The 15,922-nt window shown below is 50.6% G+C and overlaps 2 protein-coding genes and 1 pseudogene across 3 annotated transcripts in view; 1 reads left to right on the top strand and 2 right to left on the bottom strand.

The window, feature by feature from the left end:
* Positions 1–11,249, bottom strand: part of Fgd1 (FYVE, RhoGEF and PH domain containing 1) — a 43,327-nt gene extending 32,078 nt beyond the window's left edge. Inside the window, exon 1 of one of the 2 annotated variants that reach the window (XM_028883467.2) lies at positions 10,383–11,249. In XM_028883467.2, the coding sequence (XP_028739300.1) occupies positions 10,383–10,689 (307 nt within the window). In that variant the 5' untranslated portion in view covers positions 10,690–11,249. The remainder of the gene's footprint in view (positions 1–10,382) is intronic. The other variant, XM_037199454.1, reaches the window with a different exon arrangement.
* On the bottom strand, positions 5,611–5,704 carry LOC114702901 (annotated as a pseudogene).
* A 3,841-nt stretch (positions 11,250–15,090) lies between the features above and the next one.
* LOC114702895 (ubiquitin-like protein 5) lies at positions 15,091–15,425 on the top strand. The gene has a single exon (XM_028883511.2). It carries the CDS (start codon positions 15,108–15,110, stop codon positions 15,327–15,329), a length of 222 nt encoding a protein of 73 aa, XP_028739344.1. The 5' UTR covers positions 15,091–15,107; the 3' UTR covers positions 15,330–15,425.
* Positions 15,426–15,922: the final 497 nt, after the last annotated feature.

Raw genomic sequence — 15,922 nt, 5'->3', positions numbered from 1 at the left:
GAGGCTAGCCTGGAACTCACTACATAGTGAGTCCAGGCTGGTCTTAGACTCCTAGTGATCCTCTTGCCTCCAGAGTGCTGGGATTACAGATAGACACCAGTGCACGGCGTTCATGCGGTGCTGGGGGGACCCAACACAGGGCTCTGTGTGTGCCAATCAAGCACACTACCAATGGCGCTACACTAAGCTGCTATTTAATAGATGCTATGAGGTATGGAAATTCAAATGTTTAGTGAACGTTTATTCTAGGTCGGGCATTGTGTTGACACTTTCCTGTGGCATGCTCCTAATAACTCTATGAGCCATTAATTCCACTGTATACATAAAGAGACAGGTACAGCCAGGTGTGGTGGTGACACACACCTTTAATCCCAGCACTCAGAGAGGCAGAGGCAGGTGGCTCTCTGAGTTGGAGGCCAGCATGGTCTATATAATGAGTTCCAGGAAAGCCAGGGCTACACAGTGAGAATGTGTTGCAATTTTTAAAAAAATGACAGAAAAGGAAAAGGAAGGAAGAAAGGAAGGAGGGAGGGAGGACAGGAAGGAAGGAAATGAAAGGGAGGCAAAAAGCAGCAAAGTAACTGACTTGAAGCTGCACAGCTGGAGTAACTGAGCTGCAGCTGGATCCTAGGTGTGTCTGTGTGTAGTCACAGAGCACGTTCGTGGGGCTTTGCTGAGCTGGGAAAGAAATCATACTTGGGAGGAGGAAGAGGACGACTTTATAAAGGAGGTGGTTTTAAGTTGAGCCGCTGTCCCAAATAGGGTGTGTTTTTGTTGTATACACAGATGGACTCAGAATGGTCCTACAGACAAGAAAAGTGCAGATGCCTGGAAAGGTGTACAGATGAGGAAAGCAGGTGACTAAAGGATAGAGTGTGCTGGGTTTGCAAGAAGGTTCCAGAATAGGAAGGATTGGCAGGAAATGCCAAAAAGATGCAGGCCAGCACCCCTATGCTACCCCAGCCACACTCTTAGAACCCTGACTTCGGGGAGCATAGTGGCACATACACAGATAAAACAGGCAGACCCAACAGAGAAGCAGCTAGAAACTTCCAGGGCTAAGACGGAGCCAAATGACATAATCTAGAGCACACAGCACACAGTGATGCAAAGACTCACATGCACATATACAGATGCACAGACAACTTAGACACAAGCATCCAGAAAGAACAGTAAGACAGAAAACAACCCGTGGAGACAAAGACTGTCAAGAGGACAGGCACACGTGCGTGCGTGCGTGCGTGCGTGCGCGGGCACACACACACACACACACACAGAGACAGAGAGAGACACAGAGACAGAGACAGAGAGAGGGAGAGAGACAGAGAGAGGGAAGGAGGGCGAGTGACAGAGACAGAGAGAGGGAGAGAGACAGAGAGAGACAAAGAGAGAGAAAGACAGAGAGAGACAGAGACAGAGAGAGACAGAGAGACAGAGAGAGGGAGAAAGAGACAGAGACAGGGAGAGGGAGACAGAGACAGAGAGCGGGAGAGAGAGGGAGAGACAGAGACAGAGAGACAGAGAGAGGGAGACGGACCACTGCCACCGAAGAGCACATGTGGCCCATCCCGTTTCTATCTGCTGGATTGCTATTAGGGCCTGGCCACCTCCTCTGGTCTTCTCTGGACAGAGGGGGTAGCTCCACCCCTGGGAGGAGCTGGGGACTTCAGAGGACAGGAAGGGAAGGGAGTGGAGCTGCAGCTGGGAGCACTGGGGACAGTAATTACCCAGTGCTGGGGCTGCCACGCTGGCTGGAATTACCCTCCCCGGTGAGGACAAAGCCACTAGAGGGATGATCCCTCTGACCCCTGTCTTGACCCCAGGGTTGTCCCCCTAAAACCAATGCATCCACCCTCCCACCCACTAGAAGCCTGCTCCAATCTGAGAACCGCATACACAGAGGAGTTAGGAGAGGAAACGCTATAAAAAGAAAACTGGGCATGGTGGTACATGGCAGTAATCCTAGCACTTGGGAGACAAGGGGCAGGACCAAGGGTTCAAGGCCAGCCCAACTACATAACAGGTTTAAGGCCAGCCTGGATTACACGAAACCCTGTCTCAAAACCCAAACAAACAAACCTCAATAAAGAAAGATTCTGGGACAAAGACAAGGAAGCAGGAGGCAGGAAACCTTCAGAAACCCAGATAGATGTGAGAGGAAAGACAGAAAATGGGACAAGTCAGAATGGAGATGGACACAAGGTGGTCTGCATGGGGCATGGAAGTCACCGAGGGATGCAGGCAAAATGGCAGGCCAGGACCATCTGTTGAACATGGCCACAATGGTCCTCTGGGCTTTGCCTGTGGCATTTAATCCATACGATAGCCCTAAGAGGTGGGAATTGCAAGGCATTTTATACTTAAGAAAACTGAGGTACGGAGAAGCAGGACCACAGGAAACTTTCCAAGGTAGCAGACGTGGGTCTGGGAGGGGGCCTCTCCCCATCACTGCAAGAGACATGGCTCAAAGATCCCGGAAGGAATTCTCCGGAGAGAGAAAGTCCCAGAGACTGGGAAACTCACCCTAAAAGACGCACAGCGAGGGAGACTTCCACCTTCCCTAACTCTCTCCCTTGCTGCCCTGCAGTGTGAGAGGGGTTGTACCTACACCTGGAATGTATTAGGTAGGGAGGCCCGGGCTGGGGGAGCCAGGAAGAAGCTGGGGGGGGGGGAGCGGGCAGAGAAGGTGAAGGCAAAGCAAAGGAGGCAGCGTGGGCGGCGGTGGCGGCGGCGGCGGCGGCGGCGGCAGCGCTGGCCTGATGGGCTAGCGGAAGGGCTTCTATGCCAGCTGCAGCTCCCAGGGGCCAGGCCGGCCAGCCCTGCCAGCCCTGCCTTTCCCACTTTCCAGAGCAGACTTTTGCTCAGCGACTTAACCCTTTCCCTTTCAGGGCCACTGTGAAGCACAAGGCAGGAAGTGGGGCAGACAGCCGAAAGGGAAAAGGCAGCAGGATAGCCCCCTGTGCCCTGGCGGCTCCAGTCACACACCTGTGACTTACATCCTGTCCTTACTTGGGGGCCCAGGAAGATACATCTGGTGCCTATTGCACACTGTTCTAGATGAAGCCTTACGTCGGGGCTCCTAAGACCCAGTGTATCCTAAAAACAATAAACATCCCTACCCCAGCCAACAGTTGGCTCCTCCTCCTCCTCTTGCCTTTCCCATTCCAAGAACAGCAAGCACCTCCATTCACCCAAGCGGTCCAAGTCACAGACTGACCTTTCTCCACCACTCCTTAACTCATTCTACCAACCAACTCCCAAGTCCTGCAGACAGGGACCCTTTAGTAGCTCTGGAGTCCATACAATGTCCGCTTCCAGTCTCTGTTTCCCTCCATCCTCAGGGCCCTCACTCTCCATAGTCCCGCCAGGCTTCTTCTAGCCTTGGGGTGAACTCTGAACTCCAGAAAAGAGGAACAAGAAAGGCCTAAGCTCATGAACACTGCCCCACACCCATCCTTGGGCCACAATGGCCTCTTGTCTATTCCTCGAAAGTGCTTTCTTCCGCCCGGGGCTTTGGCACAAGTCGTTCATTCTGCAGCCTGAACATCTACTTACCCTTCAGGTCTGAACAGTAATGTGTCACCTGCCTCCTCTCCATGTGTCCCTGAAACACCTGTGCTGGGAATGACTTGCAGCGTGTCTTTCCTGCTAGATGTGAGCTCCATGAGGACAGGGACATGTCTCAGCACACCTCACAACGCTGAGCGCACTGTAGGCCATCGACAGACATGTTATGGAAACAGCCTCCTCTCCCCAACTTTCTCTCTTCAAGGTTCACCAAGTATTTACGGCTGTCATATGATACCCCAGGCAAATGGGATAAGCAATATTAGAGATGGGGAAGCTAAGCTGTGAGATGGGAAGTGAGGCCGGGGAGCATAAGGAACCTGTCAGTGGATGCCCTAGAACCTTGACTCCAGGTATTCTGGAGGTATAATGCCTTCCAGGCTGAAGGAACGGGACACTAGAGCCCCGGAGGGCTGGATTTGTGGCTCGAGGGGTGTCTGTTCTCTCTGCATTAAGGAACTTCAATCCAAGAGGCTAGCCAACGACAGGCTATGCTTCCTGCCCTCATTCCAGACAGGTCCTAGCCCCACCCAGCCAGCGTCTGGCCAGCACCACATCTGCCTAAGGCATTTAGCTAACTGGCTGCAGAAAGCCACTGCTTGTGTCTGAGTAGGGTACTGTTAGCTGTCACTCACCCTGGAGGGAGGAGGGAGCCCTCACTGGGCCTTCCTTGGATAGGACATCTGAAAGGGCTGAGGAGTGGAGCGCCATGCAGCTACACTGGAAACGTTCAATCCCTCTAATCCGGGGAAGCCCTCTTGCCCACCTACCCAGTCTTGACATTTTGTTGTTTAATTGAAAAGCTCCAGCTGACTAGGAACCAAATCTAAGATGTTTCCCAAACCTAGGCTCTCCAAAAATCCTGCAAACCTCACCACCTAGCTCATCACTGTTTCTAGCCTGAGACCCCTCTGTTTTCCTCCAAGAAACCAAACTAAACCAAACCTCCTGAGGCTTCTCAGATGCCCTCACCATGGAAAACAAGGAAGGAGCCACACAAACACTTTTCCGGTAATACTTGATTTGCCTTTCAGGAGTTCTTTGCAAAAGCCAGCTATTCTCAGTGTGTGTGCAATAGGCCTCAGCTCCATGCAAATGGCTTTTTTTAAAAAATCCTGATGTGATCAGACACCAGCCGGCCTGGGAATTGAACCCGGGTCCCCTGGAACATCAGTCAGTGCTCTTAACTGCTGAGCCATGTCTCTTCCCCCATGCAAATGTTTTTAAAGCTGCCACACACAAAGAGACTTATCAGAATGTGGCTTTACTGACCTCAGCATCTGTCTTCAAGGATGCAACAGAACCTCAGACTCACACCCTGCGGAAGAGCCACCTTGTGGTTTACGGTGTATGTTGGTGGTGAACACTCCCAAACATCTCTCACATAGAAACCTTTCTGGAGATGTATAACCCTAAATCCAAATGTCTGCTGACCATCACTACCTAGCTATCCTCCTAGGTCTCAAACTTGGCGAGTCTCAAACGCAACCCATCACTTTCCCCTAAACTGGCTCCTTCTCTTGTGTAGATGGCTCCACTATCATCCACTAGGTCACGACAGCTGGTTTCAGAAAACTACCCAAAACCATCCTGGATTTTTCCTCCTTCCTTGACCTCTACAGCCATTACCAAGGCTTGTCCATGTTGGAACTTAAATGTTCTTCCAATCCACTTTCTACCTGCTGCAACTTTAACCTACACTACCATCACCTTTCACAAAATACATGGTACTCACAACTTTGTCCTCTCCGCACGCTTCCCCTTTTTTGGGGGTGGGGTTTCCGAGACAGGGTTTCTCTGTGTAGTTTTGCGCCTTTCCTGGAACTCGCTTTGGAGACCAGGCTGGCCTTGAACTCACAGAGATCCCCCTGCCTCTGCCTCCTGAGTGCTGGGATTAAAGGCGTGCGCCACCACCGCCCGGCAAGAGACAGGGTTTCTTTCAGTGGCTTTGGCTATCCTGGAATTGGCTCTGTAGACCAGGCTGGCCTGGAACTCACATTCCCAGAGTGCTGGGACTAAAGGTGTGAGCCACCACCGCCTGGCTTAATGCTTCCTGAATTGGCCTGTTATCCTTGCACAGGGCCATGTTTTTCTTCTCTGTATTATTCCAATTTTAGCATACATGCTGCTAAAGCAAGCACACCCTTCTACTCTTAATCCCTTCCATCCATTTTCCATGTGCGCTTAACGAAACTTTGAAACACCAGCACCTAAGCACATCACTTCCCCATGAATAAGCCCTCGACCAGCCTGCGTGCCCTCAGGACAAAGTCCCTTCGCTAGCCTTATCCCTCCACTCTTCCCCAGTACCGCTCCTCTAATCAGGGCCTCTAATCAGTGCCTCGTGTTTGCTTTGTCTTTGCTGACACCAGACCTGCTAGCTGAACTGACCTCCATGTTTTCTAGGTCTATGAGCCTTAGTAGACATTCTTCTAAGTCCCTTCCCTTGAGACAGAATGGAGCCTTGCATTGGGCACTGCTGATACCAAATTTCCTATGCCCAAAGTTCCAGAACCTCAACTTTCTTCCAAGTTAACAACAGTCAACTGTCAGCCATCACAAAAGCAGGAGAGAAAGGTAAACTGAGGCACCCAGTGTTTGTGTACATGGGGGCAAGGGATTAAGTCCCTTTTTTAAAACGCATGCTTCCTTTCTGAGCTTGGAGTGAGTTGAGGACTTTCATATGTGACTCTAGGAAGAAGACTTCAGAGACAATGCTCACCCGCTATAGGACCACGGCTGAATCACCGCCTCTCTGAGTCTCCATTGACTCAATCGGAAAATAAGCCTGGCTTCTTTCTACCCCTAGGCTATGCACCAAAATCTTCTGGGAATCTTTTGTTGCTCTTGTTGAGACAGGGTCTCACTATGTAGTCCTGGCGGCCTGGAACCCAGAGATCCTTCTGCCTCTGCCCGAGATTAAAGGTGTGCACCATTACACTTGTCCCTTATCTGGGAATCTTTTTTGAAACCAGATTCCTGGATTCTAACTCCAAGACTCTGGAGCTCTGAGAATGACATTTATTCTTCAAGGTCAACAAAGAATTCTACTGCTTACTGAGGGTAGAAAGCCCAGAAGCAGCCAGTGTCTAGGGACTTTGTAGCACTGAACAATTTGAGTCTCTAAAGCTGTAACCAAGAACGAACCAGTTCCTTCTGCTACTTTCATTAGCTGTTCTCTCACCCCCCCACAAAACAGCTGATCCCAGCACTGGGGAGGCAGAGGCAGGCAGATCTCTGTGAGTTCGAGGCCAGCCTGGTCTACAGAGCGAGTTCCAAAACAGCCAGGGCTGTTACACCCTGTCTCAAAAAAAAAAAAACAAAAAAACCACCAAACAAACAAACAAAATGGCCCTAACAAGTCCAACTCCCTTGATTGAGCTAGGGTCAGGCCTCAAGCTGTCTCCAAGCCCCAGCATGTGGGAAGACACTGTGGGCCTCAGTTCTGAGGATTCAGTAGGATTCTTCCAAATCCCTATGCTAACCCTCTCCACAAGCTCTCTGGTATCTATCTCACTTGGTTATCCCAGTGACCCAAGGAAGCCTTGGGCTTCATCAACCTAGGAAAGGAGCATAACACTTTCCACCAGAAACAGGACAGAATAACCAAAAGAAAGGGCCCAGAGGTAATTCAGAGCTCTTCAAATGGATAAGACATAATTATTATTTTCACACCACCCACCCCCTGCTGCTCTGGGATATGCCACTGGGACCAAAGGCTGGTGATTCAATAAAAGCCTCAGGAGAAGGAAGGAGGAAGCCAGCAGGCACATGAATAGCTTAACATGTGGACTAAAATGTCTCCAGCCCTTTCACTGGAGTCCAGGTCTCTGTCTCTCTCTGTGTATCTCTGTGTGTGTCTCTCTCCCTCTTACACACACCCTCCAACCACCAATCCTGCCCATTTTGAGCCAATTACAGGCAAGTCCTGTGGAGAGAGAAGCAAGTCACTTGTGCCTACCCCTGGGCTGGCTGTGCAGAGGGGGAGGCGGGCCTCTCACAACCCATGCTACTGTGAATCATATGGCTCAGTGCCCGCCTTGTCAGGACTTGAGAAATTCCTCGGCCTCTTCTTCAGAAGGGTTTTCTCTCTTCATACTGTATTCTTAAGTCCTCAGTGGCTGAGGGCTTTGCAAACAAGAATCTTACAGATTCCTAGATATCATTCTCTACATGAGGGGAACTGAGGCGCCAAGAACTGAAGCCATTCATCCAGGGTCATAGAGTAAGTTAGGAATGGCTAGATGGGAGAGCAAGTCTTTTCCTGACACCGTTTTTATTCCCAATCTTTACCTTTTATTAAAATAAAAGACACCTAGCCGGGCAGTGGTGGTGCATGCCTTTAATCCCAGCACTTGGGAGGCAGAGGCAGGCGGATCTCTGTGAGTTGAGTTCAAGGCCAGCCTGGGCTACCAAGTGAGCTCCAGGACAGGCAGGACTGTTACACAGAGAAACCTCTTGTCCTAAATATATATATATATATATATATATATATATATATATATATATATATATATATATATATATATGAATATATGACACCTGCCAGGCAGTGGTGGCGCACACCTTTAGTCCCAGCACTCGGGAGGCAGAGGCAAGCAAATCTCTGTGAGTTCAAGGCCAGCCTGGTCTACAGAGTGAGTTCCAGGACAGCCAGGGCTACAGAGAAGCCCTGTTTCAAAAATCCAAATTTAAAAAAGCTAAAAAAATAAAAGACACCCATCATGCTATTATAGAGGCAAGGACTTAACTGGGGCAAAGGATCCTGAAAGCAGTGTGTTGATCTGGGGAGAAGAGGAGAACGGTTGGGGAAGGGTACTCTGCTTTGGAATTTGGAAGAACTAACTGCTGGAGGAGAAAAGCAAGCTCAGTATCCACTCCATGTTGACTAGAGAGGGCAGAGGCCAAGGGTCAAGACCTTCCTAGCTACTGACTCCCAGACCAAGAGTATTTGCTGAGTGGGAACTCGGTGTCCTCTTAGGCAATAGTTACAGAGGGTCCACTGTGTGTTTCCTTACCATCTATTCAGACGTTTGCTAAAGAAACGTCTTCATTTATTGAGTGCCTGCCATGTACTACACTAGTACAAGGTACTACACTAGTTAGTCCCTTAGGTATACAGTACAGAACAAAACAGACACAAACCCCTTGCCCTCAAGGAGCTCACATTCTGGTGGCATAAGAACAGCCATAACCAAGTAGACACATCTAAGAGGGTACTTTCAGCCGGCATTAAATGTAAGGATAGACACACACTGGCAGCTGTGATGGAGATTCAGAAGAGGGGCCCTACTTAGAAGTGGTCAGGGAAGGTCTCTCAGAGGGGACATTTGAGCTGAGCCCAGAAAGATGAGGAGCAAGCCAGGTGGAGGGCTGAGGGAAGGGCTAGCAGGCACAAGGCAGAGCAAATGCAAGAGCTTTGCAGTGGGTGAGTTGTGGGTGTTCAGGGATCTGAAGGGAGGAGCTAAAATAAAGTCAGTATGCAGGGGTAACCCCCTCTCCGCAGCATGTGTCCAGGGGAGTTTGGAAAGCCAGCAGAAGCGACAAGCAGAGCATTAAAAGGGTTGTCAGCTGGCTATCTCCAGTTCACAATGTGGGGGTGGGGTGGGGGGATGGGGGGTGGGGGGTGTTGAAATCTCCCAGAGGTTCCATAACTATCCAAACAACGGACAGCAGTGAGAGGCACATCCTGCCCATGTTTTGTGCTTTACTAATTGTTACCTGGTACTGAGCCACAGTCCTAGTGACCTGTGGAAGCTGAGATAGGAGCTCTGGAAACAGCTAGTCGCTCAGCACCTCCTTCAGTCGCAGTGAAGACAGGGCAGGTATGCACTGCTCTTCCTTCAAGGCTCCTAGCCTCAGGCCCATGTGAGAATATCCCAGAGGCTCTCTCTGCTGGGCTGCTCAGATACTCAGGGCTCTGAAAAGGCCCAAGCACGTCTGTGGCCCCAGCCTGACCTAGAGTTGTCCCACCACTGCAAACCCAACAACCATCCTGATTATCTTTCCAAACAATCTGCTGGCCCTGCAGCTCTCCCTTCTGACCTTTCTGTTCTCCTGCCTACCTGCCCCTTCAGTCCTTTCCTCCAGGCTCATCTCCACCTTTCTCTCTCATCAGTATCTCCTATTTCTCCCTCCCCCCTTGTACTCTGGCCACACACACACCTAGCAAGAGCACAGTCTAGGGTCAGCCCACCATCTCCCTCTCTCTTTTTCTCATACTTCAGGGCTACTGAATAGTCTATAAGGGGGAAATCACTTAAGTAGAAAGCTTGGCATTACTCTCCAGCTTCAGTCTGGGGAAGCAAAAAAGACCACGGATTCCATAATGACAGTGTGACCTTGGACAAGTTACTTCCCCGAGCCTCTATCTACACCCCTAAAAATGTGGTTGATGATATTCACTTCAGATGGCTCCTGAAGCTGAAACAAGAATCCTCGTAAAAGTACCCAGTTCAATGCCATGCACCAATGTAGGCACTTAGCTAATGGGAGACTTCTTTTCTCCTATTCCCCCAACCACATCCCCATTGCTGCCTTGAAATCCTGCCCCTTTCCTTGGGAGTGCTTCCTCTCCTGTTAGCCTCAGCAGTTGGAAGAGAAAGGAGTCTTATGGATTGAGGGCGCAAGGGACAGACAAGAGCAAGGAGCAAAAGGCTGAAAGAACCGGGCTGAAGGCTGCCGGAGGGGGAGGAATAGCGTTTGAGGGGACCCAAGGGGCTAGGGTGAGCACGTCGGCCCCAAGCCCTGGAACAAGACCCCGTTCCCAGTACCAGGCCCGTGGCCCAGGTTCCCATGCTGTCTGGATCACTCACCAGGCCGAGGCTGCGAGCCCTCCAGGTGGTAGGAGAAGCGCAGGGCCCGGTGGTGCTGTGGACTAGGGCCGCAGGGCAAGACCCGGGAGCTTGGAGGAGCTCCCAGGCTGGCATCCGAGGGTCCGACAAACTGCGGATCCAAAGGGCCTGCAAGAGCCGAGCCCGAGCCCCTGCGCACCGGCAGTCCGGGTTCCAGGGCTCCAGGGTCCGAGTCGGCACAGGCCAGTGGAGCGGCGCCAGGGGTATTCGCCGCCGAGCGTTCGGGATCCGAAGGCCCAGGGCCCCCCGGGACTCGGTGGCCATGCATGGTCCGGGCCTGGGCGCGGGGCCCGGGCTCCCCGCTTGGCTCCAGTTCCTGGGGCGGAGGCGCGGGCGGAGAAGGCCCGGCGCCCGGCGGAGCAGCGGCCTCAGGCTCGGGGGGCGGGGCTGCGGGCTCAGCCCCACTGCGGAGCCTGGAGCCCCCGACCCGGGCTCCGGCCAGCAGCCGTGGCGGCAGCAGCAGCAGCAGCCGCGGCCACTGCCGTTGCCGCGCCAGGCATCGCCGGCCCCGGCCCCAAGCGGGGAGTGGGCTCGGCGGGGCCGGGGGCCCGCGGGGGAGCGCTGTCTATGCGGCTGCGGCTGGGCGAGGGTCGGGGGCTGCGCTAGGCGCGCGCTCTCCTGATGGACGGCCAGTCACTTCCGTGGCCGGGGGCGAGCGGCCAGCTGGATCCCAGTGCGGGGGTCTCTCCTTTCGCCCGGAATGAGAATCGACCTGGGTTCTCTGGGCTGGTCGGGAAGGGTTCTTCCTCCCGCCGCAGCGGAGGCTGGGGGCGGAGGAGAGGGGAGGGGAGAGAGGAGAGGAAGGAGGGAAGAGAGGACGGCCGTGGCCGGGAGGCGCGCGTGTGCGCCGCGCTCTCCGACTATGAGGCTTGCCTTCGGGCAGTCCTCCAGGACGATGCTCCGGCCGTGCGGGCAGAGGAACGGGCCAGACCGGGCTTCCCCGCCTTCGGCCTGGGTCTCCACCGCGGCGGGCGGGAAGAGCCCTGGGAACCGGGGGGATGGGGAGGCGCGAGCCGTTGCTGAGACAGCCGCAGCCACCGCGGCGCTGGGACCCAGTTACTAGAGTCCCGCCCCCTCGTCGGGATTTGAGCTTGGCCACGCCCCCTCGCTAGGGCCAGTTTCACCTCTAGCAGGAGCTTAAGGCCCTCCTTCTGCTGGCCCTGAACTTCCCTTCGCCTTTCCTTCCCATCCTTCCCTGGTCCCACAGAAGCAAATCTCCCGGCTCAATTTCCAAAAATCTACCCTTCCGTCGCATCTCATGTCTTCTTCCGCTCTCCCATCACTCTCTTTCCCAGAAGCCTTTCCACGTATTTCAGAGTTAAGCTAGGCTTGGCTCATAGTGATCCTTTGCTACCCTTCTTTTCCTCAGGCCAGATCTCACCGTCCTTTACTTTCCCAGTCTTTTAGCCTTAGTTCCTTGTTTTGTCCGTTATTCGACTGGCAGCAACCCAATCCTGAATCGGTCCAACTGTTTGCCTCCCCTCCGCCCCAATACTTGTGCCCAGGCAGCTGAACACTACTGGATACTACTACAATTTTCCAGTTTTGTGTCATGATAAACCCTCAGTTTCCAGCTTCTACAAGTCCCTCCGAACTGACCTGTCGCTCTATTAGTAGTCAACTTTCTCTTCCATTTCCCCACCATTTCCTAGTTAACTCTCACCCACAGTGGCCATTTCAAGTCTAGTCTCCCCAACATCTTGATTTGTCCCCCAGTACTTAGCCCATTTTGAGCCAATTATAGGCATGTCCTGTGGAGAGAGAAACAAGTCACTTGTGCCTTACCTCTTTACTACATGGAATAAACAGGAGACACGAGAGAAGAGGTCTTGAATTCTTACTGCCGAACCTCTGGATTTGTCCCGAGTTCCTTCTCAACGACTTTAAATACACTCAGGTATCTTTCATCTAAAAAAACAATCACCAAAAATGTTCTTTCTACATATGACTCAAGACTTGCTCACTCTCAAGTGCCTCATTTCCTACCTCCCACTTACCTTTAACCTTGCTCCACTTCACCTTGACTCCTTCCCCCAAACGTCTGCCATAGCTTCTGTCAGGAAATCCAAAAGAATCTTTTCAGAGGTCATCCTACTTGGCTTTGGGGTAGCATTTGGGTAATGACCACTCCCTCCCCCTGAAATTACTTCCCTATGGCATAACACGATGTTTATTTTTCTCCTTTCTTCCTTTTCAGGTTCTTCCTTGTCTCTTGGGCTCTCTGGTCTTTTCCCTTGTCAGTTCTTTGCTGATGACTCTGAAATACTTCACATCCAGACAAAGTAGAAACCCTAACTATACCCTGGCTCTTCTCTCTCTCTCTCTCTCTCTCTCTCTCTCTCTCTCTCTCTCTCTCTCTTCCACACACCCCCATGCAATTACCAAGTCCTGTCATTTACAGGAATATCTCCAAAGTCTATTTATACAGTCTCTTGAGTTCCATTGCCACTGCCCGGGTTTAGGCCAGCACAATTTCTAATGTGCATTACCCTCACAGTTTCCCTGTTTCACTCTTGTTCCCTGGAATCTATTCTTAATTATTTTTCACCTCTGGGCATCAAACTCAGGCTCTCATGCAAGCTAGGCAAAATGCACTCACTTGTAAAGCAAGTGGGTCCTGGAATCTATTCTCTATACTGTATGCAGAGAATTTATTGAAAGGAAAAGAGGGGAGAGAGAGCCAGGCCTGGGGGAGGGAGCAGAGAAGGAACAGAGAGAGGAAACACAGGAAGAGAGTGCAGAGAGGAAACACAGAAAGACAGCAGTCTGTATTTTTTTTTTAAGATTTATTTATTCGAGCTGGAGAGGTGGCTCAGGGGTTAAGAGCGCTGACTCTTCTTCCAGAGGATGTGAGTTCAATTCCCAGCACCCACACAGCAGTTCACACTTGTCTGTAACTCCAGTTTCAGGGGACCCTGACATGCATGGCAAAAACACAAATGCACATAAAAATAAAATAAAATATATTTTAAAAAAGATTTATTTATTCATGTATTTTATGTACATAACTGCTCTATTTGCATGTATGCCTGCAGGTCAGAAGAGGGCACCAGATCTCATTACGGATGGTTGTGAGCCACCATGTGGTTGCTGGGAATTGAACTTAGGACCTCTGGAAGAGCAGCCATCTCCCCAGCCCTCACCCCCTTTTTGAGACAAGGTCTCACTATGTATCCCAGGCAAGCCTTGAAGTTGTGATCCTTCTGCGGCCTGAATGCTGAGATTAAAGGCCTGTGCCACCACACCTGGCCAGTCTCTATCTTTTGAAATTAAATCACATCATTCACATGTTTGGAATCTTTCAAGTCCCCATGGGTTCAAAAGAATATTAACTCTCCTGAACATGGGAGGTTCAGCGGAGCTCTTTGTGAGCTGGCTTTCCACCAGCCTTTCTAAACCCGGTGCTTGAGTCAAAGTTGAAACAATTCTAAGACTGTTGCTTGGCCTACTGAGCCTCGGGAGGTTTGGGGTTCTGTTTTGTTTTGTTTCTCCTTTTAACAATATTCTCTGCCGATTTCATACGTGCACATAGCCTCTGAAGGATCTGGGTTGCTATGTTTTGCTGGTCTGGTTTGTGGAGACAGCCTCACCCTGCAGTCCAGGCTGACCTGGAGCTTGCATCAATCTTCTTGCTCCAGGCTCCTGAGTGTTAGATCATAGCTGAGGTTTTGCACGTTGTGTTCCTTTCGCACAGAGCTCTCTTCACCTTCCCCTAATTCCACTTCATTTATCTGCGTTCCAGCTGACTCCGTGAATGTCTTCTGAGCATGTAGTCTGGGCTCCATGTGAGGCTCTAGCTATGCGGCAGTGCGAATCACAAACCAGACAGTGTTGGACAAACCCCACCCTCACAACGCACAGCCCAGTACTGGAGACGATAGGACATAAATGAACACAAGATCACAACACATAAACACGGACAATTGCAAACTGCAAAAGCTATGAATGAACAGAACAGAGAGCTGGGAAAAGAATATGGGGATTGCTGGTGTTTAGCTTTAGGGGTGTGGTAAAGCTTGAAACTGAAGTTAAGACTAAAAGAATGGAAATCAGCCAATGAAGAAAGGAGGTGAAAATGTCCCAGGAGAAGGGTTCAGGAAGTAGAAAGACCTTTTGGAGAACTGGCATTCACTGATTCAGCCAACCTCAAGTCAAAAAGACTTGGAAAAAGACTCGGTATGGTAGCACATGACTATAATCCTAGTCCTTGGAAGTCAGAGGCAAGCATATCTCTGAGTTAAGTCCAGCCTGGTCTACAGAGCAAATTCCAGGACAGCCAGAGCTACATAGAGAAAACCTGTATCAAAAAAGAAGAAGAAGGAGGAGGAGGAGGAGGAGGAGGAGGAGGAGGAGGAGGAGGAGGAGGAGAAGAAGAAGAAGAAGAAGAAGAAGAAGAAGAAGAAGAAGAAGAAGAAGAAGAAGAAGCACCACCAGGCAGGGATAGCACACGCCTTTGATTCCAGCACTTGGGGCACAGAGCCAGGCAGATCTCTGTTCTAGGCCAGCCTGGTCTACAGAGTGAGTTCTAGGACAGGCTCCAAAACTACACAGAGAAATCCTGTCTCAAAAAGCCAAAAGAGATAGATAGATAGATAAATCGATAGATAGATAGATAGATAGATAGATAGATAGATAGATAGCAGTTGTGTCGTCGATAAGTTCGAGGGGATTAGAGCTCCAGCCACAATGATTGAGGTGGTTTGCAACGACCAGCTAGGAAGGAAAGTCTGGGTCAAGTGCAACACCGAGGACACCTTCGGGAACTTGAAGAAACTGATTGCGGCCCAAACTGGCACCCGTTGGAATAAGATCGATCTTAAAAAGTGGTACACGATTTTTAAGGACCACGTGTCTCTGGGAGATTATGAAATCCATAATGGGATGAACCTGGAGCTTTATTACCAATAGATGGAAATTCCTTCTTGTCTACCCTGCCTTCCTCTCCCACCCTCGTTTGACACTGGTCTAGATGCCCATTTTTAATGATTCACATGAATAAAAACTTCAGTGCTGGAAAAAAAAGCATATAGGATGATATGTATAGTTTAGTTACAAATGCTATGACTGTTTTGCTTTTTGGGGACGGATCCATGCTATGTTCCACAGACTTTGCCATTTTAATATAAGGGATTTGAATATCTTCAGTTTGCTATCCATTGGGTGGACAACTTTAGTTAGGAGCCATGGGAAGGCTACAGTGTAGTGAGTCAAAGGAAGAATATTGGGACATGAGGTCAAAGTAGACAGAAGTGAATTATGTAGGGCTTTTTAGACCATGCTAAGGACAATGAATTCCATTCTAAAAACAATGCAAATGTATTAAGGTAGTAATTTTACTTTTAATTATTATTGTTTTTTTTGAGACAGGGTTTCTTTGTGTAGTTTTGGTGCCTGTCCTGCATCTGTAGCCCAGGCTGGCCTCAAACTCACAGAGATCTGCCTGCCTCTGCCTCCCAAGTGCTGGGATTAAAGGTGTGCGAGGCCGCAGCAGCAGCAGCCGC

Source organism: Peromyscus leucopus, chromosome X (genome assembly GCF_004664715.2).
Source record: "Peromyscus leucopus breed LL Stock chromosome X, UCI_PerLeu_2.1, whole genome shotgun sequence".
NCBI lineage: Eukaryota > Metazoa > Chordata > Mammalia > Rodentia > Cricetidae > Peromyscus > Peromyscus leucopus.
Note: the sequence above shows the minus strand (reverse complement) of the source record. Positions and strands in the feature narration are given on the sequence as shown.

What these genes read in the sequence shown, in the direction of transcription:
- LOC114702895 (XM_028883511.2), top strand. Translation starts at nt 15,108, where the DNA reads ATGATTGAGGTGGTTTGCAACGACCAGCTAGGAAGGAAAGTCTGGGTC.